The sequence below is a fragment of the Daphnia pulicaria genome, chromosome 7 (genome assembly GCF_021234035.1).
Source record: "Daphnia pulicaria isolate SC F1-1A chromosome 7, SC_F0-13Bv2, whole genome shotgun sequence".
Classification (NCBI taxonomy): domain Eukaryota; kingdom Metazoa; phylum Arthropoda; class Branchiopoda; order Diplostraca; family Daphniidae; genus Daphnia; species Daphnia pulicaria.
Window position 1 is genome coordinate 2,243,686 of NC_060919.1, and position 27,363 is coordinate 2,271,048.

At 39.8% G+C, this 27,363-nt stretch overlaps 4 protein-coding genes and 3 long non-coding RNA genes across 13 annotated transcripts in view; 4 read left to right on the forward strand and 3 right to left on the reverse strand.

Annotated features, from left to right (window-relative positions):
* LOC124349621 (LIM homeobox transcription factor 1-alpha-like) overlaps nucleotides 1-27,363 on the reverse strand; it is a 947,038-nt gene that overhangs the window by 344,934 nt on the left and 574,741 nt on the right. The window lies entirely within an intron of this gene.
* Nucleotides 83-5,862, forward strand: LOC124348473 (unextended protein-like). The gene is made up of 16 exons (XM_046798698.1): nucleotides 83-91; nucleotides 592-772; nucleotides 1,079-1,156; nucleotides 1,432-1,525; nucleotides 2,018-2,254; nucleotides 2,342-2,535; nucleotides 2,656-2,903; nucleotides 2,972-3,145; nucleotides 3,489-3,660; nucleotides 3,727-3,890; nucleotides 3,947-4,091; nucleotides 4,160-4,189; nucleotides 4,267-4,547; nucleotides 4,623-4,761; nucleotides 4,842-5,137; nucleotides 5,212-5,862. Exons 1-16 carry the CDS (start codon nucleotides 83-85, stop codon nucleotides 5,386-5,388), a joined length of 2,619 nt encoding a protein of 872 aa, XP_046654654.1. The 3' UTR covers nucleotides 5,389-5,862.
* On the forward strand, nucleotides 6,130-7,339 carry LOC124350417. The gene is made up of 2 exons (XR_006920925.1): nucleotides 6,130-6,569; nucleotides 6,656-7,339. It is a non-coding gene; the product is annotated as an uncharacterized LOC124350417 (long non-coding RNA).
* Nucleotides 10,424-11,161, forward strand: LOC124350432. The gene is made up of 3 exons (XR_006920949.1): nucleotides 10,424-10,739; nucleotides 10,803-10,930; nucleotides 11,015-11,161. It is a non-coding gene; the product is annotated as an uncharacterized LOC124350432 (long non-coding RNA).
* LOC124350220 lies at nucleotides 11,778-26,184 on the forward strand. Of its 4 annotated transcripts, none has more exons than XR_006920482.1 (5): nucleotides 11,778-11,874; nucleotides 11,969-12,441; nucleotides 12,786-12,869; nucleotides 12,936-13,056; nucleotides 13,477-13,669. It is a non-coding gene; the product is annotated as an uncharacterized LOC124350220 (long non-coding RNA). The 4 variants fall into 4 exon arrangements; XR_006920484.1 differs by lacking the exons at nucleotides 11,778-11,874; nucleotides 11,969-12,441 and adding an exon at nucleotides 12,478-12,694 and having other exon boundaries at nucleotides 13,477-13,577; nucleotides 13,643-13,669; XR_006920485.1 differs by lacking the exons at nucleotides 11,778-11,874; nucleotides 11,969-12,441 and adding exons at nucleotides 12,479-12,694; nucleotides 26,175-26,184 and having other exon boundaries at nucleotides 13,477-13,577.
* Nucleotides 16,833-18,974, reverse strand: LOC124349804. 2 transcript variants are annotated; one of them, XM_046800657.1, is made up of 6 exons: nucleotides 18,868-18,974; nucleotides 18,311-18,522; nucleotides 18,044-18,244; nucleotides 17,806-17,978; nucleotides 17,594-17,738; nucleotides 16,833-17,532 (listed from the first exon to the last, which is right to left on the reverse strand). In XM_046800657.1, the coding sequence occupies exons 2-6, from the start codon at nucleotides 18,464-18,466 to the stop codon at nucleotides 17,071-17,073; spliced, it is 1,137 nt and encodes a 378-aa protein (XP_046656613.1). In that variant the 5' UTR covers nucleotides 18,467-18,522; nucleotides 18,868-18,974; the 3' UTR covers nucleotides 16,833-17,070. The 2 variants fall into 2 exon arrangements, with proteins under 2 accessions (XP_046656613.1, XP_046656612.1); XM_046800656.1 differs by having other exon boundaries at nucleotides 18,664-18,974.
* LOC124349583 (malate synthase, glyoxysomal-like) lies at nucleotides 20,890-27,238 on the reverse strand. 3 transcript variants are annotated; one of them, XM_046800313.1, is made up of 12 exons: nucleotides 27,147-27,238; nucleotides 23,740-23,865; nucleotides 23,525-23,656; nucleotides 23,217-23,426; nucleotides 22,880-23,047; nucleotides 22,619-22,805; nucleotides 22,417-22,557; nucleotides 22,195-22,357; nucleotides 22,005-22,116; nucleotides 21,758-21,923; nucleotides 21,586-21,677; nucleotides 20,890-21,508 (listed from the first exon to the last, which is right to left on the reverse strand). In XM_046800313.1, exons 2-12 carry the CDS (start codon nucleotides 23,836-23,838, stop codon nucleotides 21,266-21,268), a joined length of 1,713 nt encoding a protein of 570 aa, XP_046656269.1. In that variant the 5' UTR covers nucleotides 23,839-23,865; nucleotides 27,147-27,238; the 3' UTR covers nucleotides 20,890-21,265. The 3 variants fall into 3 exon arrangements, with proteins under 3 accessions (XP_046656269.1, XP_046656268.1, XP_046656270.1); XM_046800312.1 differs by lacking the exon at nucleotides 27,147-27,238 and adding an exon at nucleotides 24,164-24,401; XM_046800314.1 differs by lacking the exon at nucleotides 27,147-27,238 and adding an exon at nucleotides 23,942-23,962.

A 27,363-nucleotide genomic window follows, 5' to 3' on the forward strand; every position in this document is an offset into this window, starting at 1 on the left:
TTAATCCTGCACGCAAACCAAGAGTCTACAAGATGCAGAAAATCACGTCATATCGTGTTCATAGTTCAGGCCAGGTTCAGGCATGGTTCAGGTTAGTCGTCGTCGGCCATATTGTCTCGTTTCCTGTTGTGTGTCAAATTTTGGCTTATTTTTTGGTTTCTGAACTGTCTCATGCTACTCGACGATGGCCAGTTTGGGCGGTGGAGAACAAACACTTCCCTCACTATGGAACCAAATTGATGGCTCTTGTCATTTTGGCTCAGATTACGGAAACAGCCAGCAAGAAACATAGCCTTGTACGTAGTAAGTCTCTCATTATTTCTTTTTGAATGTTAAAATGATTCGACTTTTGGTGTGCAGTGCACACGATACCCACCTTTTCTTGTTTGGCCATTTTCTAATCTTATAAACATCTGGGAATAACTGAAAACCCATAAAGGCCATAAGACAAGAAGTGAATAAAGTTCGATTGGATTACATAACCAATAATAGAAGCACTCCCTTTCCTTCTTGACCAGCCTTGAAATATCTGTTTCACAATCGAAAAGAAATATCATTGCATCACTAATCATTGATTTTTTATTTATGAAGGATACAGGGCGCTCGTGGAACATTTATCGGCGCTTCAACAGCGCCACTTCGTCAACTAACTCGACTCCTGTTGATTTGTTTGGGTTAAAACCGGATGATTTTGAATTCTTGCGTGTGCTCGACCGAGGGAGTTTCAGCCAAGTCCTCTTGGCTCATCAAGGACTTCGAGAAAAGGGCCGTGGTCAGACGGAACGAGACGCAGCACATCATGGCGGAGGGCAAGATTTTGTGCAACAATCAACTTCAGCTCTCCCTTGTTTCTCTGCACCACGCCTCTTTTCAGGCGGGGGAGAAACTTGATTTCGTTCTCGGCAGTTTGAATTGGAACGATTTGATGCAGCGCAAAATGACTCGATGGGTACAAATGCTAACCATCGGAACTTTATATTAAATCTTAATTCTCATTTAATTTTGTTGCTACTTAGGAAATGTTCAATGAAGTGCTGCCCAATTTAATTCGTGGATCGAATCATTCTTTCATCTGAAGGCGCAACAGCTCACAGGTCTCGTCAAGTACCAACTCGCTTATTGACTCCCGCCAATTGGGGATCCAGCAAAGAAAACCGTAAGTCCGCAGCTGAATTTGTTAGCCTCTCACAATATGAGACCGTTGTTCACCATTTCGAAATCGGAAGCCAGTCTTCTGGACAATTGTTCCATCGATCGGTAAAAGATCATTTCTCACATTTTGTGATTATTTAAAATTGTCGTGAATTTATTTGTTCCTTTTTGGTTTGATTCTGCTTTTCGTCTTGTTAGGGAGGGAGCGCCTAGAGTCGCATTTCCGACTAAAGCTTCAATGAGTTGGCTCAGCCGAAGCCACTGTTACCGTATGAAAAGGTTTCCATTCAGAGTTCGCCATCTCTCATACCGGACTATTAGCAGTAGTCAACACTAGAGTACAACGGCGTACAGGATTGTCCCACGTCTTACGGTGATATATCAAGTTTTTTTTTAAATGTTACAGTGCATTATTGTTGAGTAAGCGTTAGACATGCATGTTTACATTATACCCACAGACAGATATGGGAAACCGTACGAGATATTGGGATGAACGTAAATGTGGAGGGATTTGAAAGGTTGCCAGGAGTAGGAATCAAACAGGGTGTCATAACTATTATGCCATGGTCGCACATCCAATTTGAACGATCCAGAAGCTAAACATGCCGTAAATGTGGGTGAGGGTATAACCAGCTAAAAGTGGAATAGCTTTCGATCGGACGATTTTTCAAAGATGAAATGCGTTTGCAAATTTCTGGAAAACAAAAACTGATATAGTGCAGATACATATGTATGCCATATGTACGTGGCAGCAGAATAATTAAATAGAAACCAGAATTCACGAAAAAAGAAGAAGAAATCAGAATTAAAATTTTTAATTCAATTAAAAACTAAAATTTTAAAATGAATTTTTAAAATTTTCTAGATTGTTTTCGCCGCGGACATGGTTGAAAATCGAACTTTTTTCGTTAGCCAGAGGCCCAGAGCTTCCCGTCTCCGTACCAGCTGTGCGACAACCGTTGGCACTCGGTCAAGGCCAACTACGTCGAGAACGCCCTCAGGCTCAAGGTGGACCACCACGACGAGCAGTACGGATTCTCCAGCAACGGACACGTCAAGGAGGCCAAAACCCGCAATCCGCTCTTCATCGGCGGCCTGCCAGGTACGTCCATTATTTTATTTATTTTTTTGATTTGATTTCAAATAGAGAATTTTGTTTAGAAATTGATCTCTTGTCTGAAAAAATCAGACAAGAGACACCGGCACCTGCCTTCTACATCTGCTCTTTGGAGCGTGCCAACGGCCACAGTCACTGGACTCATCAAGGCAGCGAGCCGGGACTCAAAGTGCGGACCTATCAGCGGGCGCTTCCCCTTTGGATTCAAGTCATCATCATCGTCTTTCTAATGGCATTTTCGGGTCTCTTCTCCGGTCTCAATCTGGGTAGCCATTATATCTAACAAGTCCAAATTTATGCCTCAATCAAACCCATTTGCTCAGCCATCGACTTTAATCCGGCCAAACGCCTGCCAAACCCTGTTTTCTTCTTCTAATTAATTCTAGGTCTCATGGCCCTCGATCGGACCGAGCTGAAAATCTACGAAAACACGGGCACCGATAAAGAGAAACAATACGCCAAAACCATCAGTCCCGTACGCAATCACGGCAATTATCTCTTGTGCACTTTGCTCCTTGGCAACGTCTTGGTCAACAATTCGTTGACCATTTTGCTGGACGATTTGACGTCGGGAATCGTCGCCATTATCGGATCGACTGTAGGCATCGTCATCTTTGGTGAAATTATTCCGCAGGTATTCTTATGCAACTTACGTACCTGTCTGATTTCATCATCGCTCGGATATTTTTCGGGAACATGTAGGCCATTTGTTCACGTCACGGACTTGCCATTGGAGCCCACACAGTTTGGATTACAAAGTTCTTTATGCTCATCACCTTCCCGATGTCGTATCCCATCTCTTTGATACTGGATCGGATACTGGGCGAAGAACTCGGCGCTTATTACAACCGAGAAAGGTTAAAAGAATTGATCAAGGTAATTTATTCCATTTATTTGACATCTCTCGTGTTGCAGTGCAAACATTTTTGTTGTTTTTTTCGCTGATGCGGAAACATCCGCATTGCTGATGTTTTTTGTGTCTACTCCGCAACCCTATACGTAGTGTAGTAGTAGTCTATTGATATTAATGGTGGTGGTGGTGCTGTGCGGAATTTCAAACTTTTGATTAGAAAATACTTGTCCAAGTTTTTTCCGCCAACTTGTTATCAAATTACTTGGCGCTGTTTGTTCAGTACTACGGATATTTTGCAGACGGTTTTGGCAGAGCTAGTACGTGAATGGCGTCGTTGATTTCATTACTACACTTTTCTTTTTTCAGGTTACGAAAGAATATCACGATCTCGAGAAGGAAGAAGTCAATATTATCGCTGGTGCGTTGGAACTTCGACGGAAAACGGTGGGCGACATTATGACTCGGCTGGAAGACGTTTTTATGCTCAGTTATGATTCGCTACTCTATTTCGAGACCGTCTCTGAGATTATGAAGCAAGGTATCCTTACAAATATTTAAAGCCAAAGAGATAAAAGATTAAGTTATTCTTTATACGCCTTAACAGGATTTTCGCGTGTACCCATCTACGACGGAGAACGGAATAACATTATCGGATTACTTTTTATCAAAGAGCTCGCTCTGGTAGATCCGCAGGATGCCATTCCATTGAAAACGCTGTGCAGATTTTACAAGAATCAGTGCAATTTCATCTTCGAAGATACCACACTCGTATGAACGGAAATGTGTTATATCTCTCAAAAACTAACAGTTTTATTTACATTTAGGACATAATGTTTAAAGAATTCAAAGAAGGCCATAAAGGCCACATGGCATTTGTTCAACGAGTCAACTGCCAAGGAGATGGAGATCCGTTCTACGAAACTGTTGGTTTGGTCACGCTTGAAGACATTATCGAAGAGTTAATTCAAGGTATCAAGTTCTCTAAGTTGAATATTTTGTACGAGAACTCTAATAATTGATTCCGTCTATATTTATAGCTGAAATCGTCGACGAAACGGACGTGTGGAGTAAGACTTTTTATCGATTACCCTCTTATCTATAGTATTTTTGATAATTATCGTTCATTGTTGCTGTCAATTTTCAGTGGACAACCGCAGCAAACGTCGACGAGAGAAAGGAAGACTATTCCAGGATTTCAGTGGCTTCGCCCTGCAGTACCACGAGCAAACTGCTCACAAGATCTCCCCGCAATTGGCTCTAGCAGCGTTTCAATTTCTTAGTTCATCAATTGATCTCTTCAAGACCGAATTGATCTCAAACAACGTTCTCCGGCGATTGATGCAACAGAGTCAAATCATTCGCTTTATCCGCGTTAACAAAGAAAAATCAGAGTTTCACCCGGCAGAGACGCTCATCTTTCAACAGGTAAATGATTGGGAGAAAATCTTTTATTCGTTTTTTATTTATTTTTTAAATTTTAATTTGTATTCATTTATTCAGGGAAAACCAGCCGACTATTTCGTGCTGATCCTTGAAGGACGTGTGGAAGTGACAGTTGGGAAAGAAAATTTAGTTTTTGAGAGTGGGCCATTCAGTCATTACGGTTCACAGGCCCTAACGTCCTACTCGTCGGCAATGGGTCAGTAGATAGAACTTATTTACCATCATTCTATTTTCGCCTCCATTACTTCAATCTTCATTTCATGCCAACGGCAACAGAGTCGGCGTCTTCTACTCAACTTTCACGCAGCGTTCAATCGGTGCGGATGGCCGTCTCGCCCGACGGCGGAGTTGGCAGCGCAGCGCGTGGGCAAACGTTCGTCACCGACTACACGGTGCGTGCCATCACTGACGTCGTCTATTTCTGCCTCAGTCGGATACTCTACCAAGCAGCTCGAAGTGCCACTGTACTCGAAAGAACGCAGCGCGGTGACGCAACCAAGCGGATATCAGACTGTGACAGCAATTTGGAGCACGTCTTGATCTTTTCCAACGGAGAAGAAGCAATTGGTTCAGTGAGTTTTGCAAATTTCTTTTTCAATTGATGGCCAATGAATAATTATTATGAGTTTTTGTTTTATTCATCAAGGGGGATCACACACTCAACGAAAATTCTCCGCTCATCACGCAAGGCGGATACTGTACAGATTATTTGATGTCCGACACTACTGCGATCGCATTAGACTCTCGCCAGGAAGATTTATTGAACGGCCCATCATTACCCGCTCAATCCAGTTTCCTTATTGGAGAAAACCCTGGAAATTAGATCAATGAAAGGATACAGGGATTTGAAGAATTATTTCCGTCTCTGAGAATTTAATTAAGTCTCCCGATTGAATTTGTTTTAAGGGAAAAACTGAAATGAACAAGATCATCTAAAAGAATAATAATAATAATGAAGAAATATTGTTTTTTGTTAATCAAATGCAAGTGACAAGCTATAGACACCGTACGAAAATTCAGAAATAACCAGAAATAGATGCCGTTATTACAATGTTAATTCCCTCGCAAATTTGCACAGTCACACATTTCAAAGCATTCAGTTTCTTTCTATGCATAATATAGTGAGATCAAGTATGTTTGTATGTACTTATGATATAAATATGTCTAAAGTTTTGCACGATTCCTTTTTGCGATATGCAGTCCCTTTGTAACTATATTAAAAAACATTTAAACCTGTCGGTCTTCCGTCAAGAAAGTTGTCTAGCCTTTAGCTAGATCTTAATACAAACCTCAGTCTGACACACTCTGCTGATTATAAAAAAAACCTCCAGATGTGTACGGTAAATTTTTAATATCATAATCGAAATTTTTATTATTTAAAAAAAAGCGCAGATTCACAGTAGGTAATTTTGACAGTTGTCTTTTTATCTGTGGTTTCAATGTGATCCCATTTCCCGCCATTGCTTAAGTAAAAACAAATGAATAATCGATTTTCACTTGTTTTTTTTTCGTGCGTCGGCAGAAGTAGCTGACTTGTTTGCTCATTTCATCTTCTACAGCCATCGGTACAGCCATGTCCACCACGCGTCCGACTTCCGGGCGGCAGCCAACCAAATCTCAATTGTGAAAATCAGTCGAGGGGTTGGTTTTCGCCCACCAGGTGGCACTCGAATTCGTGCCTAGTCATGTATTGGACGGGGAACTGGGGAGGATCGTCTGCTGTCTGTGTGTCTGTCTAGCGTGTCACGAAATTTCTTACTGTGTGATTCAAGTGCTCTACCAACACTATTAGTTTGTGTGGAGGAAAAGATGTCATCTTTAATTGTGACCATAATCTGCCTTGCTCTGTTTGGGTGAAAACAGAAGAATAAATTTGGAAAAAGCTGTTGGATCAGACGAGTTATGGACTTCAAGAAAATTTGGTATCAGAACACTTGGCTAACCCAATAACCTTCCACTTTTGGTTGCAGTTTGCAAAACAGCTGACAGACGCCCGTTCCCAAGGTAAAACACAATATTGTAATTTCAGTGTAAATAGTGTTTGCTTCAATTCTGTTTGAATATTACAATGTATTAATTTATATCTATAGTCCAAGGAGTTCTGTCGTGGCAAGCTGATTGCGCAGCAACTGGAGAAAGTGTTTGTCGAGCAAACAAACTGCCATGTCAAATTCTTGTACCAAGACGAAATCAGTGGCCATATTTCCATCTTGGCTGCCACAAGTCCCGTTTTCTCTGCCATGTTTTACCACAACCTTCAAGAGTCCATGACGGGCAAAGTCTTATTCGTCCAAGACATCCGGCCACAGATTTTCAAGGAGATGCTACATTACATTTACTCCGGCCAGACTTTGGCTCCTTTGACGGACGCCATGGCTCAACCTCTGTTCGTAGTTTCAAACAAATACGCTATCGAGGACCTGAATGAGAAGTGCGTCCGTTATCTGCTGAGAAGCATCCGGACGAGTAATGCCGTTGACTTATTGGTCTGGGCAAATCATCTTCATTCGGTGGAGAAAATCGAAGAAGCGGCTCTTGACTTTGTGGCCAGAAATTTCAAAATCATTTGTCAGTCGAATGAATGGCAGAACCTGATGAAGAACTATCCGGAGCTTGGATTCCTGGTGGCTCGACGTTATGTGTAGTAGCTGTTTTAAAAGAAATACGCCAGCCGAAGAGTTTTGTATAACTTTAAATGGTCAGACATTTGTCGTTTATTTGTGTAATGTTTAATGTTTGAAGCTTCATCGATAATAAAGACGATTTCTTTTTTACTTCAATTATGTGCGTTCCAGCATTTCTGGCGTCACCGCCGAAATCCACGTGTGTTCACGATTCTCGCAATAACAACACGTACAGCATGATACTGGACACTTAAGCAAGGTATTGGCCTGACTCTGAATTATTAGATTATTAGAAATCCGATTAAACGTTTATTCTTCCACGGTTGGCTGCTTCGTGCAGATTTGCTTTTTATCAGCACGGTCAGCTAGTATGGCATCCGTGAATAGTGATCTTGACGAAATCTTTTCTTTCGGTGGTTCTTGTTGCCAATCGATAATACGACGCACTGTAAGTTAATCACATTTTATTCAAATGAGAAATTAACAGAATCTTTTGTACGAAAGTGTGATGGTAACCAGTGACGTAGTTGTCCATTTAGTCCAGTGTTAGCATTTTTACAACTTTTGAGAACTTATTGGCCTAGAAAAGAGGTTTCTAACAAGGCTCAACTGTGTGCACATCATGCAAAGAATATAGATTAATCATGTGTTTGAAATTTAGCTAAGGTTGCAGAGAAATATTTAAAAAAATAGCCGACTATCCTTCAAACGGTTCGAAATGGAAAATTTATTCATTCACCGAAGAAACGAGTCAAATGACTCAGCAGATGTCATTCATAAGTCAATTGGTATAAAGTGAGTTTTAAGCCGTAACCATATTTGGTATTCATTTTGATGTATTCATTTTGATGTATTTATTTTGATGTATTCATTTTGATATTGGTTGTTGCAGACCCATCCCCAACAACGTCAAACTGCAGAAGGAAAGGCCAGTTTTCCTTCAATTGAAGGTCATGGAGATCATTACGTAAAACGTGTCATGCAATGATGAAAGAGGTTGGGTGAGAACGACACGTGGTGCTCATTATCAAGCAGGTACAATAGCCGCGAGGCTTAGGGGGTGAGGGTGAGAAAAAATCGTATAAAAGGAGAGAGAAAAGACTGAAAGATATCAGTCGAGTGAGCATCTCCGACACGGCAACAACTGCTTTCTTCGTCGTAATAGCAGTTCCCAATCATTGTGTAAGTATTCAACTTTAAATTGAGCCGTGAATCAATTCTATTTTTTAAATTGTATATGACCAGTTATATTTAAAAACTAATTTTCAAATCGATGATTGTCTAGTTCCGTCCACCACCGACGCTCGAGTACTACACCACCGAGGCTCCCGAGTACTACACCACCGAGGCTCCCGAGTACTACACCACCGAGGCTCCCGAGTACTACACCACCGAGGCTCCCGAGTACTACACCACCAAAAAAGGCCACAGTTATGAAGTGGATATTTGGTTTATGGGCTGCATTTTGTAAGTTTCATGTTAAACAAATGGTGTTAAATATTGGAATTATTGGAATGTTTTACACATTTTGTGTGACCTCTCAACTGTTGGAATTCTACATATGTCCTACATGAATTGTTTTCCTTCCCAAACATTAGGTGCAACATAACCGAGTCCAGCACATTCAGTATCAATCACATGCCTTTCTCGATTAAGGAAGTGAGGCATGGTCTGTTTCGCATTCACTGGAACTTTGAAAACAGATCACCAGGAAGGCGTCTGCAAGGAGGTGATAAAAATGTACAAGACTGGACGAGGACGAGGTTTGATCTTCACTTACCACCTCGAAATTGTGCTGGACAAATTGAGAGACACGCCTTATCTTATTACCATCACTGTCGAGGTAAGCAGCAGCAGCAAAGAATTCAGTGACTGTGAGACGACCGTAACCAACTCAACCACTCGTCCACAACAGCATCAGCAACCGTTGACTGAAACAACAGTCTGTCCTGGCGGACGTGGCGGTTGGATCTGCCGAAAGCTGCCGAAATCCGGGCTTCCGGTTGCCGTTTGGATCCACATCGAGGAAAATTACAAAGACGAAACACACTTGGGGAAAACGGAAGAGACTGACAAGTGGATCAAGAAATTGCGGTTCAGCCGATCGCCGGAAGACATCACTCTGTGGGTGGATTTCGGAGCGGCGAGCGAAAATAAAATGATCAGCACCATGGGGAAACTGGCCGACATGTTCCGAAATCAAACCCTGTGCGACGTCCAGTTCAACTTCATTGGCGGCCAATCCGTGGGCGCTCACGTTGCGATTCTTTCGGCCGGCAGCCCAGTTTTCGCCGCCATGTTCCAGTCAACTTTCATGGAGTCCCTCACGCGGCAAGTGATGATCACCGACATTGAAGTCGACGTTTTCAAACAGCTGCTCGTTTACATGTACACCGGGAGCAAACCCAAATTGGAAGAAGAGAACGTCACGCTGCTTTTCGTCGCTGCGGACAAATACGGAATCGAGACCCTCAAGGAAGTGTGCGCCGACGACTTGCTGGAGCAGCTGGAAACCGAAAACGTCATCAATATGCTGGTCTGGTCTCATTTCCATTCGATTGCCAAAGTATTTGAAGGTGCCATGAAGATTTTGGTGGACAATTGCTGCGAGCTCTGCTTCCAGTCGGAATGGCTGGATTTTACAAAGAACTATCCTGATTTGTCCGTGATGGCGACACAGCGCATCGCCTTGGCCACTCAGCATCCGAACAACCCATGGCATGGATGCATTGAAAGTTCAGGAAATTTACGTTCTAGTTACGGTTCTAGTTGGTCGCCTTAGTCATTATTCACTTTCAATTGCTTTTAATAGATTAAATGTTGCGAAAACTAAAATTTGTCGTATTCCAAATTTTCCATGTGGCTAATTATTTAAAAAACAAATTTCTTGTGATGAAAATGTCTTGCTCAAATAAAATAGAACATTAGTTCCCATTCAAGTAAACAAAAACACTGCGGTAGTTATTAAAAAAAAAATTATGTTTTATTAAAGTTTATGCTAGGGAAGAAGAGTCGAGGTTATAAAACTGATGAACATGTGGAGCGACTCGTTCCGGAATCCGGATGCGAACTCGCAGGCGTCAATTAGTAGGACGTCTGCTGCCTAGTACTTATCTTCCGCTAGATGGCGGCATATTCCCAATATTTTCTTTTTAAAACTAAGGGGATGGGATTTCCTTTCAGTCATGGCTGCTGGCTGCCACTTTTAGCGATATTTCCCTTTTTAGGTTGTTAAGAAAAGAAACTTAAGACTGCTTTGCTCTTCTTATGAATGTCGTATGAAACTTATGTTTGTTACTTAGACTATGTTAAGTAGAGAGGAAACAAACAAACTGCCATTTTATTATTTAAGATTGAATTCTGTTGGGTTGGGATTGGGGCAAAAGTGCATCAACACATTTTTGAGAAACCAGCAAGTTTTTGTGTTGGATCTTGGATGTTAATGAGGAAATTGATGGCTCATAATTGCAACTATTACCTCAAATGCCCAATAACTGACAGAATCAATTTGATTCTATTCACATCCGCTGCTTCAAAAAATGTGTATATCGTAATTATTTCTATTTTCTGTTTCTCTTAACTTTTACATCATTTTTTATTTGTTAATTAACAGGTTAGTAAGGACCAATAAATGTAGAATGCATCACATGTTGTTCATTGTTACATCACCATGTACGCAAATATTAAAAAACAGGACACTCAACCCAAGCCAACTCGACAAGTTTTATTTCATCTCAAGAGGTAACACAATTTTACTGCATTTATTGTCATTATACCCTTTCATTATCATTACCATACTGCAGAGTTAAAACTGTCTTTTTGTAGTCTGAATATTGCTCAAATTTATGATATATTGGTGAATATATATATGACTCAAACTCAAACGTCAACCTGCAAAAGGAAAGGCCAGTTTGCATGGCCTCGACGCTCGAAGGTCACGGAGATCATTACGTAAAACGTGTCATGCAGCGGTGTAGAGGTTGGGTGAGAACGGGACGTACTATCAAGCAGGTAAAATAGCCGCAAGGCTCAGGAGGTGAGGGTGAGAAAAAAAGGCGAAGGAAAATTAGTCGAGGGAGCATCTCCGACACGTCAGCAACTGCTGTACAGTATTTGTCACCAACTTCCTTCATCGCATTGCCACTTCGCCATCATGGGTAAATATTCTGTTGTTTATATTGAGTTTGGTGTCAATTCTAGTTGTTAATGAATTTTAATGATTAAATTTATTAATTACTTAGTTTGCTATGGCGTCGTGCTGCTGTTGGGTGTTGTATCGTTGATGGCTGGGTCAACGATGTTTTCAGGATATGGTGGATACCAAACCGCAACGCCGCCGCCTTAAGTCCCGAAGTATAACTCTGCTTAGAGCTGCATCACTAAAGAGCCAAAGTACTGCACCGAGGCTCCCAATTACTAAACCACTATGGCATAGGAACGACTACACGACTACGTATGCTGCCCATGCCAACGCGAAGCGCATAAGCACTACACGACAACCTACGCTGCCCCTAGCTGCTACACCGTCGCCCCGAAGTACTACTCTGCTTAAAATAAATCGTATAAAAGGAGTGAGAAAAGGTGGTCGAAATCAATCGAAAGACGATCTCCGACACGGCAACAATTGCAGTGTACTATCTGTCATCAATTACATTCCTCATCGTGTAACCAGTTCGTAATCATGGGTAAATATTCTCTCTTTCACATTGAATATTTTTTCTGTTTGCTAATATGCCAGTTATTATTGAAAATTAATGTTAAAATTAATGAATTGTTTAGTTAACTATAGCTTCGTGCTGCTGTTGGGTGTTGTAACGTTGTTGGCTGGGACGAACACTGCTGTACCGACGTCTCCTGGATATGGCGGATACCAAACCGCAGTGCCGCCACCTTACTACACAACTTACGAGTTGGTTACTGCTGCAACGACCAGTTGCGACCGAGGCCCCCAAGTGCTACACCATTAAGGCACCGGAGTTTTATACCACAACTAACGCTGCCCCGAGCTACTACACCGACGCCCCAAAGTATTAATATTCTGCCGCGACTTTTCAGTCAGATTTTCAGAGCCTGATTGAAGTGATTAACGAATTTGGTAAATTGGTCCACCCATTAAAGTGTGAAGTTCCCTTGATGGATTTAGTCGTTATAATTCTTTAAAAAAAAATTGTTTTTTTGTTGGCACCATGTTGTTGGCTGAGTGTTGGCACCATTTGTTGGCTGAGGCACTGAAGATGACATCTTGTGGCCAGGTTTGTATTCAGTTGTTGGGCGTAGGCTAGCCCTTTAAGGCCCCCTACCTTCTTGGCTCATTGTTAGTTGATTGAATCATGAGGTTCTGAGAGAAAGAGTCGCCATTTTTAGACTTTTTTTTATTTTTGTGAGGTTTTGAATTTTGATGTTGGCATAATTAGCTGGATCATTGCCACTTGTGAGGCATTTCGTAGAATGTGATGGGTTTTAGTTGGTTTGGGTTGGTGGTTCGTGAGCTTGCTATTATTTTTGGTATAATTGATTCGATTAAATTTCATTGCATGTGCAGTGAAAGTGGCCCGAAAGCATGCTGAAAGTGTTTAATTTAATTTTTTATTTGTAGACGAATTTTGATGAGCACTGAAAGACTTGGAAACCATGCTGTCGACCACGTCGAGAAGCTGAGTAACATTCTGCTTTTACAATGGTAAAATTAATAATTAAACTGACTGAAATATATGTGGATCATAACATTTGTAATGTTTGATTGCAGGCACCTATTAATAAAAGGAACTTAAGCCATCCAATCTAGGACTTCCATCAAATCGTGCAGGCTGCATGGAAGTCATATTTACCTTTGCTGTGAACATCATGAACACATACACTATTTGAAGGTGACAGTCTTAACCAGTTATAGATTTTAAAATTAAAATGTGATAAGGCTTTGCATTCATTGGTTAGTTTTAACATTTTGGGATTTCGTCAAGTCAAAAGCTATTTCCTTCAGGGTTGTGTTCTGTTATTGATTATTTAAGGGGAGTTTGTTGTATGCAAGACAGGCAGATTCTGAAAGAAGTTTTGTTATTTTGTTCCACTGTAGAGTATCCTTTAAAGTTTAAATGAATTTGTATTTTAATCGTAAATGAGTCATCTAGTTTCATGTAAATTTCTTAATTTAAGTTTCCACGATAGGTATAAGATAATGTTGCCATATAATATTTGGGTTGAATATTTGAAGTGATATGTAGCATATTTTTTTAAATATCATATATCATTTCCAATGAAGCTGGAGATTAATTTTACTTTGGTTATAGGTTCATGTTTACGAAGCAGTGGTGTTGCTGTCCAATGTGGCGTGTTGTTGCAGCCTGTGGTGGTGAAAGATATCTGCATCAAGTTGCTGTTCCTTGTGCTGGTGCTGGTTTGTGCTACAGAAGTGACATCCAATATTGTCTTTAATTGCTATTTGTGTCTTTGCAGTTTACCTTTACATATTGAGAAGGAACACAAAAAATAGTAATACGGGAGGTTTATGTCAAACATAATAAACATGTCCAGCATGTGGGAATGAGGAGGAAGTTGGGTGGGGTATTTGGTTAGTAAAGTATATTTGTAATGGATATGCAGTACTTGGTGATAAATCTGTTGTTAACTTATACCTTCCTGTCAACGTATACCTGCCCCACTTATACATCCATTCCTCAAACCCCATAAGCACCAACATCAAATCCCACATCCATTCCCAAAACCCCACAATCTTCAACATCAAATTCACATAATTATTGTATATTTATAATCAAATAAAATACTATATTATATAAATTTGTAAACTAATATATAATGGAACACTTGCAAAATAAACAATTCATTAAACAGAGCGTCCGGTTCAAGACAATTTTTTTGGTGCGAGGCTTTTTAGAAAGCAATTTGCCAACCAATTTGACAAAAAGTGATAGTTTGTTTTCACGGAAATTGCGTCAGACGGTAAAAAATTCCTTAGTTAAAAAATCTCATGTAGAAATTAGCATCTAGTCTACTGGTGCAAATTCCGATTCTTCAAGCTTGATTAATTTAGGTGATGTGTTAAAGCTATTGAGGGTAGCAAAAAATTGAACTAATCCACTTTTTCTGAATATTTTGGTTTTAGATCACTTTGTTGTTTTTGAATTTTCTTGTGATCTTTCTTCAAAATATTCTGATAAAGCGAATTAGTTCAATTTTTTAGCTACCTCCAATAGCTTTTAACACATCATATAAATTAATCAAGCTTAAAAAATCGCAATTTGCACCAGTAGACTAGATGCTAATTTCTACATGAGATTTTTTAACTAGAAATTTTTCAACCGTCCTCCGCAATTTCCGTTAAAACAAACAATCACTTTTTGTCAAATTGGGTGGCGGATTGCTTGCTAAAACTCGCACATGCATTGTCGGCGTAGATCCAGGGAGATTACCTGGAAATGGAAGAGGAGAGAAGAGTGCGAGGCAAGTTTTACTGGGGAGCGATTAGTCATACTAGGCTTCCGGGTTAGACTCATGACCCTCAGATCATGCGCCTTCCAAGTCCCCGTTCGACCAGAGCCCTCCCCTCCTCCTGGTTTCACAGCGGGTGAGTGACCACCAGCGGGCGTTGGTTAGTGGTTAGTTAGGGAAACGGGGCCACAGAAAAGAAGGGAGCCCAGATATACACTTGTAATTTAATCTAAATACACAATTTTTCAGTCTTGGATATTCTCTCGTCGGTTTTCAGTTTCACCAATGGAGTCCATGATCAGTAGCGAAGGATTACCCTGTAAGCAGTTTATGAACATTTATTTGGATGACAATAATTTTCTATAAGATTGTAGCGACAAAAAGCAATACCTCAAATCAAGAGGGACTGTGTAAGGAGCTTAATAGGGAGATTCAAGGGTAGTAGCAGCCATTGGGTTAGCAAACTAGGGACCTTGACATCTTGTTGACTTTCTTGAAAGAACATTACTTTTCATAAAGTATGTCATGCAAATTTAGAAACCTGAAGGTTAGAACCTGTAAATAAAAAAATAAAAAAAATGTTTTAAAAAAAAGTAAAAGAATAATTAAACAGTTTGAAGTATATACTCACGCAATATTTTCCTCGCCAAAATCACCATCTCGTCCAAGGAAACGCCATCACACATCGCGAACAGCCAAATATCTAAAGGGTAAAACTCCGTGCTATGTTGACAGCAGGGTAGTAGAAGTCGATTGGGTATAGTCGAATGATTCTGGCCGCCTAAATGATGTTCATGTAGGCCGCATCTTCTCGGTCATTACCTAAATGGCTAAATCAAGAAACAAAATGTAAACAAAATTTAAATTTAGTGACACGAAAATGAAGTTACACAGGTAACACCAATCGGCTTTCCTAAGCAATCCAGAAGATGGAATGAGTCAAGTTCGATGACAGAACGAATGATCCGCGTTCAACGTGTGGCCATTGCCTTATTTTGGAGGGATAACCAGATGCCCCACTTTGGTCTTATAGGCAACATCTAAATAAGAAACCAAACAATCGTTAAAATTGCTATTAGTATGACAATTTCTCTAAATTCAATGTAAACACAACTTCCATTTATGATAGCATGATCACAATATGAAACTCTTTTTTGGTTGTTGACAAACAGGGAGATTCAAGGGTGGCAGACAACAGGTTTTTAGCAAACAAGGAATCTTGTTGACTGTATATAGTCCTTGTCTTTTTTGAACGAAGAAAGTTCAGTAACATGATAAGTGAACTTACACATGAAACCATAAGTCAGTTATCCAAGGCTCTCTAGAAAATGGAATGAGAGAATGGTCCATTCTGGGGTTGGTGATCTAGCAAGTCCAAAAGAAACAGCCAATAATTAAGATTAATTCTAATAAAACATCAGAAGAATTTAGGTTAGTTTAAGCTAGTGTTGGTTGTTAACTGTATCATTTCGATGGCACATTCAGAAGAATAGAATGAATTTGAACAAAATAGTTGACAGTAGGCTGCACCACTTTCACGTTTCCTCAGACTGTAAGTTTGATGAAAAACATTAAGGTTATCCAACATGTACACGGAATAGAACACATCACTGACAAGTTACAGACAAAATCACTCGAATTTACCTATGAATTCATTGGAAATTTTCGAAGAAGAGATAGCTTAACTTTTGACAGCAAACCGACGTAGTTGAAGGACTGGTCTTAACATACCCACAAAACTTGAAAAGCGCATTTTTGTTCGCTTAGACCTAGCAATCAATCTTGAGAACTGGGACAAAGAACAAAGTTCACTCGCTAGTTTCATGCTAATTTTCGTGTCATGTTTGAATTAGCTGAATTGGTATGCCATGAATACCATACCACGTGAAGGAAGCAGACCACACGAGAAATGATGTTCCATAAAGAAGTGCGAAATTTCTCTACCAGGACTCCACGAGCCTCTGAAAAAGAAAACAATAGTTTTAGCAGTTCACATGTGGGTTTTTGCAACAAAACTATGTGCAATTAATAGAGGCTTTTTTCAGCAAACAAACACAAACAAAACGCTCTCGTCACTCGTGTTTTGTTCAATTGCAGACGACACCGGATGTCACGAAATAAACTCGAAGCCATCTTACGGTAAAAAATGACAATTGCCAATTGGATAAAAGAATAAAATAAAACACTATGAAACAAATACAAATTTGAAAGACATTGTTTATCTTATAACAAACAATATAACAGTTATAACTGACAAATAACCGGAAAAATAATGCCAATCAGTTTGAAGATTTGGCGCCAAAGGTCAACAAACGAGAGACACGTCAATTTTTTTCAAAAATATTTGAAGTTTGAACAGAAAGGGAGAGGGAAGGTACGTACTCAACGAATTTCAAATGCAAAGCATCTTGTCCAGAAAAATATAAGAAAATACATCAAAATGGGAAAATGTGGTTGCAAACAAACGACTGCACAGATGAAGGAGCCGACTGTAAATCGATTTCGTTCATACTTACAACACGGGCACACAAGCAGCTGAGAGGTAGAACGGTAAATTCGTGATTAGGAATCGCGGCTATTACGGGAGACATGGAATTCAGATCCCACAGACAATTTCTCGGCACAATCTCAACGGAATTTCCATAGTCGATTAATCTGACTTTAACTTTTCGATGATCAGCAACTGGGATGTTGCTTTCAAGCCGCATACGGAACCATCTACCCTTGGCATTGTTTCCTAAGTAAAGCCCGTCGACGGTGACTTCTGAGGTAGGTGGGAGTTGGAAACGCTTGATTGCCATAAAGAAAAGCAAGTTGTCCAGCAGAGATGCCTTGATGCGATATGAAATGCATGGGTCATTCATCAAAGGATCTTCCGGTACGTCTTTTTCATCATCCTGAATAATCATAACGTTATTGAATTGATTATGAGACAAAATGAAATGGATCGATATGAACCTTGGGTGGAATCGACCAAACATGCTTGGCTACTTGGAGCAGTATAAATTCATTCAAATTTAGTTCAGGAGGTTTGAAAAAAACAACCGTCAAATTTGGCTCCCGAGAGATAATGACTGCATTCAGCATTTCATCAAGAAGGTGCCTAGGAAATTAAAATCCACAAATTTATAGTTTATGACCAAAAAAACTTTTCCACTTTGATTCATTACTCTGTAACAGCATCAAAGACGAGTTTCGATAAAACGAAAGAGAAGTGTTGCAAGTCATAAAGAACACATCGAGTGCTTTGACAAGGGAAGATACCAAAGCGACACTCCAGCGGGAAAACGGCTGAGGGTGAAACTGTTTCAAAGTAGCCTTCATCAACAATTTCTAATTTTGCCTAGATGGGAAAGACATCTTTGAAATTGATTTCTCCTTTTAAATGTAAATTTTAATACGACTTACGTCACCCGCCTCATTAAAATCACAAAACACCACACGGGTCCACATTCCATTCAATTCCACAGCGTAGAGGCGATCCTTTTCTAGGGTCGCAACTGGTTTCAATTGAGCCACATTTTCTCGGTAAAACATGTTCATGTCGGCCACGATTTTCTCCCAAAGACCGTCTATATCTGGCGATACATCTCGGCGAACAAACGTTACCTAAAATTAACAATGATTAGAACAAACGTGTCGCTATATAATCTATAAGGTCACACTTTATTATACCTCGTTGACAGAGCACACGGCACGAACGCGAACGTATAATATGTCTTCACCAATGTGTTTGAGTCTAACTGGGTGACACACAGCAGGTTCTGTGCCGGTAAGAGTTGAGTATTTTGGAGCTTCAGCAAGTCTACGTTTGATGTTTCTGTATTCCATTTTGAACAGCACAGAAAAATGTGGGCTGCAACTGTTAAAACAAGCTTGGGTATATCCTGGATCAAATATCGAATCAAAGAAAATAACATATCATATGCATTATGTATCTCAGGAGATAAAAGAGAAAAGAGAAAAATGGGCACGAAAAATGAAAAGCCAACTTCCTAACAGAATTACACAAAAAAATCAAAGATTACCAAATTGAATACTTTAAAAGATAAGCCAATGTCTAACAAATACTGGCTGGGTATTGAAGTGGATACTATGGATTTTTACATAATTCCTTTTTTTGATCTATCGTTCTCTATTTCCATAATTGTGTTCCAAAATCCAGCACATAATGGACTAGTAACACATAACAGTTTCCCAAATACAATGTTGCTACACATCCTATTTACAACCTGTACTGAAGTATGTTAATGTTGTGGGTGAATTAACCTTAACCCATTTATCGAAACGAACCGTTTAAAACAGGCTAAATTTAATTCAAAATACGCAGTTTGCAGTGCTTCCACTCAGAAAATTGTCTTATAGCCTCCGACGATGCCAGATATAGCCTGTCATAGCCAAACCTGCTATTCAAAATAGCCAAGAAAATAGCCAAATCGAACTGATCAGAGATTTATTATTTTAATCAACTTATTTGGTTTTCTTTGTTTCTTTTGAACTGTTTTCTGGTTTTAAAAATTATATCCACAAATGAATTAAAACAAAAATATTAAACATATCACTAAATCCGATTCAGAATCTTGGATTGCTGCATTGGTTTTAACCTTTTTTGCTAAATTTATTAGATTTTCCGGTATTTCCATTTTTCCAGCAGTTAATCCTTCATTTTTCAACCAATTATTTGCCTTCAACAACGCACTTAGAGATTTGTCATGTAAGGCGTTGCGTAAGGGAGTTTTTGTGAGTTTCATTTCTTTCATGAAACTAAAAAATCTCTCCGCAGAGGCATTGCTAAACGGCAAAGAAAGTAGGAGGGAAATACAGACTTTCAAGTTGGGGAATTGTGGCTCCCCACTGGGAAGTTTTGCACCAAATACACGATTCCAATAAAATTCTACATCCATGTTGTAGAATGTAAAAGTAGATTGACTAGAATCAATTTCAAAGTAATTAAGATATTGACATGAGATCTCCATTCTTTTTCTGCCTCAACACCATTACAATGGTCATTGAGCAAATGAAAATGTTTGAATAAGGAAGACAAGGATGCAGGACGAAGATTATGAGCTTTCTTCGGTTTCACTAGCGGAAGAATTTGGAACTCATGGTCCTTAAAACTAAAGCGTTTCTGAATTTCAGAAATGGAAGTTATAAAGAATTTCTGGACGGACGCGAAAAAATAATCAATCGGGGTGAAAGAAGTTTCAAATTCCTCACTGAACGCGAGTTGAAAGGCTCCATCATATTTGATACGAATGGGATCACTTGAAGGAGCATTTTTAGCAGGAATCTGAATTTGATGTTTACTGAGGTACGCAAGTGCATACTTCCTAGCTTTCTCCTCGTCAGTGGCCGTCAGTGGCTCTCTCTTTGGGGAAAAACATAGTAAAAAACTGTTTTTCGGCCGGTTCACTTGCGCCTCTAGTTTGCCGCTCACTGTAGATTATAGTCTGCTTGACTGCTTGACTGCTTCTGCTTCAGGCAGCTGCGTTCAGGCGTTGCCAAATGTACACTTCTGTTTATTACATTAAATTCGAGACTTTAAGAAAAGAAAAAAATTCATAGTGTTTTCTGCTGCTCTAATTTTTTTGTAAATTAAATTTGAAATTTCCCTTAAAATCGTTGAAATAGCCATAGCATAGCCCATAGCCCGACACCCAAAAAATAGCCAATTTGGCTATAAATAGCCAAAAGTGGCAGCTCTGGCAGTTTGGTTAGCACTTAGCATAGACTCACCATTACACACCACATTACTGTGCTGGTAGGTGGAGTCAGGTCGTCTGAATATCCCTCTATTGAGAACAAACAGCACTATTAATCAATACCGCCATCTATTGAGAAAACCAAACACTAATCCTTCCCCACCGTAAGAAAAAAAAAACCTTGGGGTAAAAAATAAAAATAAAACCTGCAACTGGGAACTGGATGATCTTGAAAAGAAGGTTTTCGAGCCAACTAGGACACAAAGTCCAACAAAAATGTAGCACGTACCCCCCTAAGGAAATAAGGAGAAATACATGTTGTTAAATGTTAAAAACGCCAAGTCATCGTGAACGTGTGATCAAAACGGAATCAAGGGAAAAAGTTTATAGCATGCATAATAGTCTTATTGCAGCAAAATTGGTATACCAAAATTTAAAACTATTTGCATATAGAATGTTTGCAATTTAGAGGTAGAATACGGCAGCTGGTTAAAAAGTAGAACGGATCCAGCGCACCGGAATACAAAAAGAAAAGTAGCTCAACAGCATCTCTACAATAATATAATGTATATGTATTATTATAGTATTTACCAACAACAACAAAAAAGAAAGAAAAACCCACTAAAAAGATGTTAGTAACTGCTAACGACACAACCATGAGTATATAGTACTATATTTTTTTAATATGGCAACGATGAGAAAGGGGAAGCCCTAACCGCAAAACAGCTGGAAAGAAAGTGCCGGTACAATCAAGTCATATGTAACTGTTAAGCGTGAAGAACGTCGACATAATAATCCACGTTCTACTTCATCTCGTAAGTTGAACACTAATCAAGGCTACGTCTGACGTACGCACTTTTCCCTATCACCAAAGCGTCAGATGGTCCCGTAAAGCTCATCTGCATGTATAATTTTCTTTAATCGCCACTTAAGGGCCGTTATTGGACTGCCGACAAGCGTTCAAAAAGCACGAGTGATTATTTAAATAAGTGGTGATGAAAATTGGTGGATCTCGGGCAGTCACCAACTCTTTAAATATCTTGACGGCAACCAAAAGACGATCGTTGTCTACTTGGTTGAAAGAGGCGGAAAGTTGTTGAGCAAACGAGTCGACTAGATCGAAGACGAGCTGACGAGAAACACGGGTCCCCTCCACATCTTCTAGGAGAACCTGGATAAAACAATCCTTGTTCCATAAAAACAATTTCCATTCGTCATGTATGCCCTATTTATTTTAGATTTATTTACCCGGTGGAAAATCCACTGCCAAACTTGCGAGCGAGATATCTCAGCTGTGGCCGAGTCTTCCACAGCTCCACGGAATGTGAATGTTCCCGATTCTGCATTAGAAAACCAGTTTTACTTGCATATTTAGTTACCAGTTGCTTAACAGGTAAAGTAGAACATAAAAGAAACATACGTCTCAACCAGGCTTCAATGAAAAGGGTTGCCACAGAGATATTATGTTCAAGGGCAGACAGGCTAACTTGGCCCACCGGGACTTTGAGCAAATCGGCGGCACTTTTTTTAAACGGTGCAAGTTTGACTTTCAACTGGTTATCGGCGGGACAATTGTCATTCCATAGCTGAGATTAAAATCAGGCGAAAATTTAACTTTAAAAATGTTGATTCTTCGAACAAATATATGGTCGAGAGCTCAACCGTACCTTATTGATATGCGTGACAAGTCCGAGGTCGTGAACCATAAAACCGTCTAATCCCAGACGTATTTCTTTGAGTTTACTTTCACAAACACGCCTGATGATACTTTCTTGATTGCTATAAATTGGGCCAAATTTGAGTTCAATGTCAAACAGAATAAAAAAAGATGTAGTTTATCTTGATGAAAAAACTCACTTGGAATCATCGCCATCCAAAACTAGAGCTGCCATTCCACCTGTGGCCAAGGCCCCGCGTTTATGGCACACCTTGATTAATAATTTGATGTAAGAAATCAAAAAAAGTTGATCGATGTTGACGTAGCGGACTCGATCAGATATGACAAACTCGGGGCGTCGACCTGTCAAACAAACATTTTAACTTGCAAAATTTCCCAATTGATCAAACAGAAATCAATACCAAACAAAGAAATAATGGAGGCTGAATAATCCCAAATGCCGCAGTTTAATCCGATGCAATGATGGCGTAATTCGTAGAGTATAGACTCCATTTCGAATGTCGCTAAAATATTTTCTATCAAGACGCAACTCTTGATGGTACCTGTGTGCAGAACAATAAACATCGGATTGGGCAATGAATAGTTGTCGCAAGTCTATCATACCAAATTTCAGTCCTAATCGGTTTTCCGCCCACGTGAAGATCTGGTCCCATAGACGGGCTTCGCTGGCACTTTCGACTTTGGACAAGTAGAAAAAGGGACCGGAATCCAGATCGGCCATTATTCGTCCGTTATGGTATATGAGCACTCCAAAGTCCAGCAAAGGGCCGGGAATTTCACGACCGTTGATCTTATGGGAAGAAAAAAGATGAGTTGGCCTATTGTACTTTCTTTACAAAACTTTTTCTTATTCTTATTATTTACCATGACGTTGTGCTCCATCATGTTCCAAGCTCGAGGCCTCAGCATCATCACAGGTACCTTGTCCAGAGCTGGTGTTCCGGGCAGTTGATTTCTAACAGCCAGGAAGACGTTGTAAAGGCCTTGAAGCTGATTTCGCCATGATGGGCAATGGCCATCATCAAAATCCACCTGACAATTACCAGTTATAAAAAAATATCTTACACGCAAATTTCACATTGATATTACACCGAGGGGTTTTTTCTTTCTTTATTACTTTGAGATATAGATATATATATTAGTGCACTTTCCTGAAAACATCGTGACACTGACAGTTTTACGACGAGGATATTATTATTACCTGGATGCCTTGAACATTTGCGTTCAAGGCGTTGACGAGGAGATCCGTTCTGGAGGGACTGATGTCACCGAGGTCTAACTTTCTGTTGACCAAGCGGCGTGGGATGGAATCTATCTTCCAACCCTTGGATTTGTTCGGTCTTTTGGAAACGAATTCCGGCAGTTTGCCGCTTTCCACGGCGCATCGTCGCAAGACGCGCTGACGCAGCACCTACGTAGGAGAAAGTCGGATGAATTCGCAGCAGCTAGCCCCTTTTGTGTGTGTGTTCATACATTTCACAATGCAATGGCTGTTTCCAAGATTCTTACCTCATCAGCCTTTTGATCAAAGGTTTCAACTAGTTTCACCAGAAACTCCAAGCAGTCTTCTGTGAACAAAAGTGTGATTGCACTTTCTAATCCTTTGGGGGCCGGTGATATTTCAAAAGACTTTTTACTTCCCTGTGTAGCAAACACGCATTGACAATAGCAATTCATATTATAAATTTTTCGCTGTTTCATGCAGAAGGCTTTTGAAAACTCACCAAGAAGTCGAATGGGATGTTTCCTGGTTTTTTGGGGAGGTGTGAGAGGATAACCTTCAGCCGATCAGCTGAAGTAGCAGCAGCTTTGGTTCCCAGCATGTCGACAATAAAAAAAGGAGAAACGTTCTGGAAGAATCCAAACGTTGCAATAATGAGCATCAATCTTCAAATATTTCATGCAAGACCACAGTAATTTCACTACATTGCAAAAGCGGAAGGCAATAACGCAATTTCAAGGTCAACAATAAACAAACTCTCGTGAGGCTATTAACATTGACTTTAGGGATAACCCATCTGACAGGGCAATTCATCACGTAGTAACAAGCCTAAAGATGGCGATCTACGCAACAATCGTATTCTACGGTATTTAAAAAAAAAGAAATAGGGGGAATTTAGTGACGTCAACCCATGTGAATATATTTACCTATTAAAATTTGTTTGACAAGTTCTTTCAACTTTCGGATATGACGACTCAACAAGTGTTTGTTTAATGTTATCGTCTGCTAGAGAAATTCGAAACTCCATCTTGCGTTGAAACGTCAACTTTTACTCGACAATTTTTCAGATTGGTCAGCCATGTCCAGCAGTATATATTAAAACAGCAACCAAATAACATTTTCTAACTTTCTAGCAAATGGCTAACTGGCACGGTTTCAATTCCATATATACCGCAAGAAATCATTAAGCCAACTGCTGGAAAACCGGCACACAGGACGGACATGTGCTGATGAGGATGGGCCAAAGTCCACAACGGCAACAGCACGCATAGTTCCGTTATGGTTTAGCAACAAAAAATAATAATACCTTATCGTCAAAAACTTTGTCGACTACGTAGTATAACTTTGCATGAGACCATATGACGTCAGCAGAAACTAGGTCGATTTCTTTATACAAACCGCATGCCGCCAAAAATTTCGGGATAAGGCGTAGTTACATCACCAAGTTCGACATTAAATTCTTATTATTGAGATTTGCTTTTATATTAAAGTGAGAGACGGACAACTTTCTGAAAATGATGATGTCTATTATATCAAGGCCTGTCGTGCTGGCAGCAATTTCTACTCAGATATTTAATCAAAATACGACATCATACTAATTTTTATATCAAGAAATAAAAAGGTTGGCATTTAAACGAGGAAAAAAACAAATGTTTGATTCGAAAGGGGGTCGTCAGTATATTGAAAGTTACAACAAACCAGTTATATAGGACTAAATAACCATCAAAAATCGATTGTCTTGTTATTATCACGCACATGTATCATTATCACGCATATCCAATAATGATTATAGCGACTACTACGACGCATTTCGTGATATTATAAAGTCCAAATCGAGATAAACCCACAATATCACCAACAATCTTTAAATAATAATGTCAGTGATTGTTTGTTTATTTTTACACCTCGAAAAACAAGGTCAACTGCGTCTACAAGTTCAACGAACGACGCAATTGTCAACATTGTCTCTAGCTGACAAAGTAAGTATTTCGGCCAATTTTTCACGAAATGTTGCAAGACGAGCCCACCACCACGACGCAAAACATTGACGTGTCTTTTTGTTCGATTGCCAAAAATTTGCGTCACAAAATGTTTTGAAATGGGCGCGCCTTTTTGAAACGTCATTTCTCTCTTCCCACCCAATGTGGGTTCCCGAAATTTTCTTGGCGGTTATTTAATGAGCAACACACGCGCCGTTTTCGAATATTTTTTTTTTCAAGGCTTCACGCGGGTTTTTTTTACCTTGGCTTTTATTTTCTAATAAAGAAAAAAGCCCATCGTTTCTTGTTGTCGGCGGTGTTGTTCAAACAAAGTGAATTTTATATAATAAAGGAGGGACCGGATATCTTATTGATACTCTATACAGAATAAACAAATTAAATAGAAATGACGATACCCGTATGAAAGCAAAAACCAGACATGTATCCCGTCTTGTTTTCACAAAAAATTCCTGCCGAACGAAAGCGTGATTATATAAATGTCAAGGTCGTCTAAAGGCTTTTATTTAATACTATAGGCGATTGTTGATGGTGGTGGTGGGGAAAGTTTTTCGTCTCTCAGAGTAGTACTCTCGCATGTCCTGCTGGTAGTTGCCAATTGTTATTTTGGACATGTGCCCAGTGGAACGAACGAGTACAAAAGAAAAATTTTTTGTTTCAAAAAAAAATTTCACTTTCATCATCATTAACGCTAAAATAGAGAGTGATACTTTCAGGAAGATTCGAGCAGAATAAAACAGGTTTTGTTTTTAAAATTCCAAAATCATTATATTATATTACGTATAAACTATCGAAGGGGGAAAAAATGGGCACGACGAGAGAGTCGCGTATACACGCCCGAGAAATTTCCAAGTCCAAAACTATCAAGGATGTGAAAGGAGACCTTGTCGGTTTTCTATTTTTTCAAATAAAATTGGTACGTACTACATGATACACGTAGCAAAGTTAACGGCCGCATTGACGTCACACAGCCTCAATGCGGCCGCTATCGTTTTCTAATTTTCGCTAACAACGTTAAGGATTTTCCCATCAGGTTTGGTTCAAGTGCACATTCGGATTATCCTAGAAGCGAAAATAGACGAAATGTAAATTCACCAGCAAGCCAGTTAACGGCTAGATCCTGTCTGCTGGAGAGGTCAATGCCGTTTACTTCCTATAAGGATATGTAGACCGGATCTCAACTCTCCTTTTGAGAGTCCCGCGCGCTACTCACGGCCGCCCATGCGCGACCGTGTTTCGATGAATGGCGGCCATGGTGGTACACCTTTCTCTCTCTCTCTAGCAGTGCTGGCACAAAAGGCGCCGTGTTCCAAAAGAATGATAACCAGAACAGGATCCGGTTGTACACTAGCTGGTTTTTATTCCCATTGAGATTTCGGATATCTTTAGGTCAATGGCAATGCCGTTTAACGAATAATCCGAATGAGTCAAACTGAGTCAAAATTTTTGGGTTTTTCAGAGTTCGGAGGCCAATTGTGTGTGTAGAGAGCAGACGAATTAATAATCCAAGGACCTTTCAACCCAGCCAATCTATAAGGAAACTAGACGTTATATAGAGAAAATGTTTTAACTTTTGTTTCGCTAGTAGTAGACTGATGTTCAAGGTTTACGATGAGCCATTTCTTAAACGTTGGTTCATTTTGTTTACCCGAAAACGGCCATCCGTCTTCAAGGTGACACTTAAAAGGGTCTAACTCCATTGACCGAGCTGTGATTGATGGACACCCCGAATATCTCGGAAGAAGAAGAAGAAAAAGGTCGTAAACAAATTTTCTCAGGTGAACCTGATGAAGGACAAAGTTAGCCCCTATTGGCCTATTGGTCGAAAAGGCCCGTCTTGTATTGTCCAAGGTCGAGACCTCTCTCTTTTTTGGCCTTTCTTTTACATTAAACATGTCCAAATTGTAAATACATTTAAAGAAGATGGTTATCCGGTGAGATAACGGGCGCACAAGCTATGTTCGTATAAAACCCGATAGCAACTCAAAAGGATCAAATGATATCGTGGGTCGATGAAAGTCGAGATCCCCAGTATATAAAAGAACTTTGTAACATGTTCCAAAAGATGAACTCCTTGGTGAAATATAATGCTTACACGCGTATCCCATTCACATACCCTTCCGGATCCA

Bases quoted from the DNA above. Each gene is read 5' to 3' on its own strand.
- LOC124349583 (XM_046800313.1), bottom strand. From the start codon at position 23,838: ATGCTGGGAACCAAAGCTGCTGCTACTTCAGCTGATCGGCTGAAGGTT. The intron at 23,657-23,739 runs GTGAGTTTTCAA...TTTGCTACACAG, and splicing joins ACATCCCATTCGACTTCTTG to GGAAGTAAAAAGTCTTTTGA. The intron at 23,427-23,524 runs GTAAGAATCTTG...TCTCCTACGTAG, and splicing joins TTGATCAAAAGGCTGATGAG to GTGCTGCGTCAGCGCGTCTT.
- LOC124349804 (XM_046800657.1), bottom strand. From the start codon at position 18,466: ATGGAATACAGAAACATCAAACGTAGACTTGCTGAAGCTCCAAAATAC. The intron at 18,245-18,310 runs GTATAATAAAGT...TGTTAATTTTAG, and splicing joins CCGTGTGCTCTGTCAACGAG to GTAACGTTTGTTCGCCGAGA. The intron at 17,739-17,805 runs GTAATGAATCAA...TTAATTTCCTAG, and splicing joins GTCTTTGATGCTGTTACAGA to GCACCTTCTTGATGAAATGC.
- LOC124348473 (XM_046798698.1), top strand. The intron at 4,762-4,841 runs GTCAGTAGATAG...CAACGGCAACAG, and splicing joins GTCCTACTCGTCGGCAATGG to AGTCGGCGTCTTCTACTCAA. The intron at 5,138-5,211 runs GTGAGTTTTGCA...TTATTCATCAAG, and splicing joins GAGAAGAAGCAATTGGTTCA to GGGGATCACACACTCAACGA.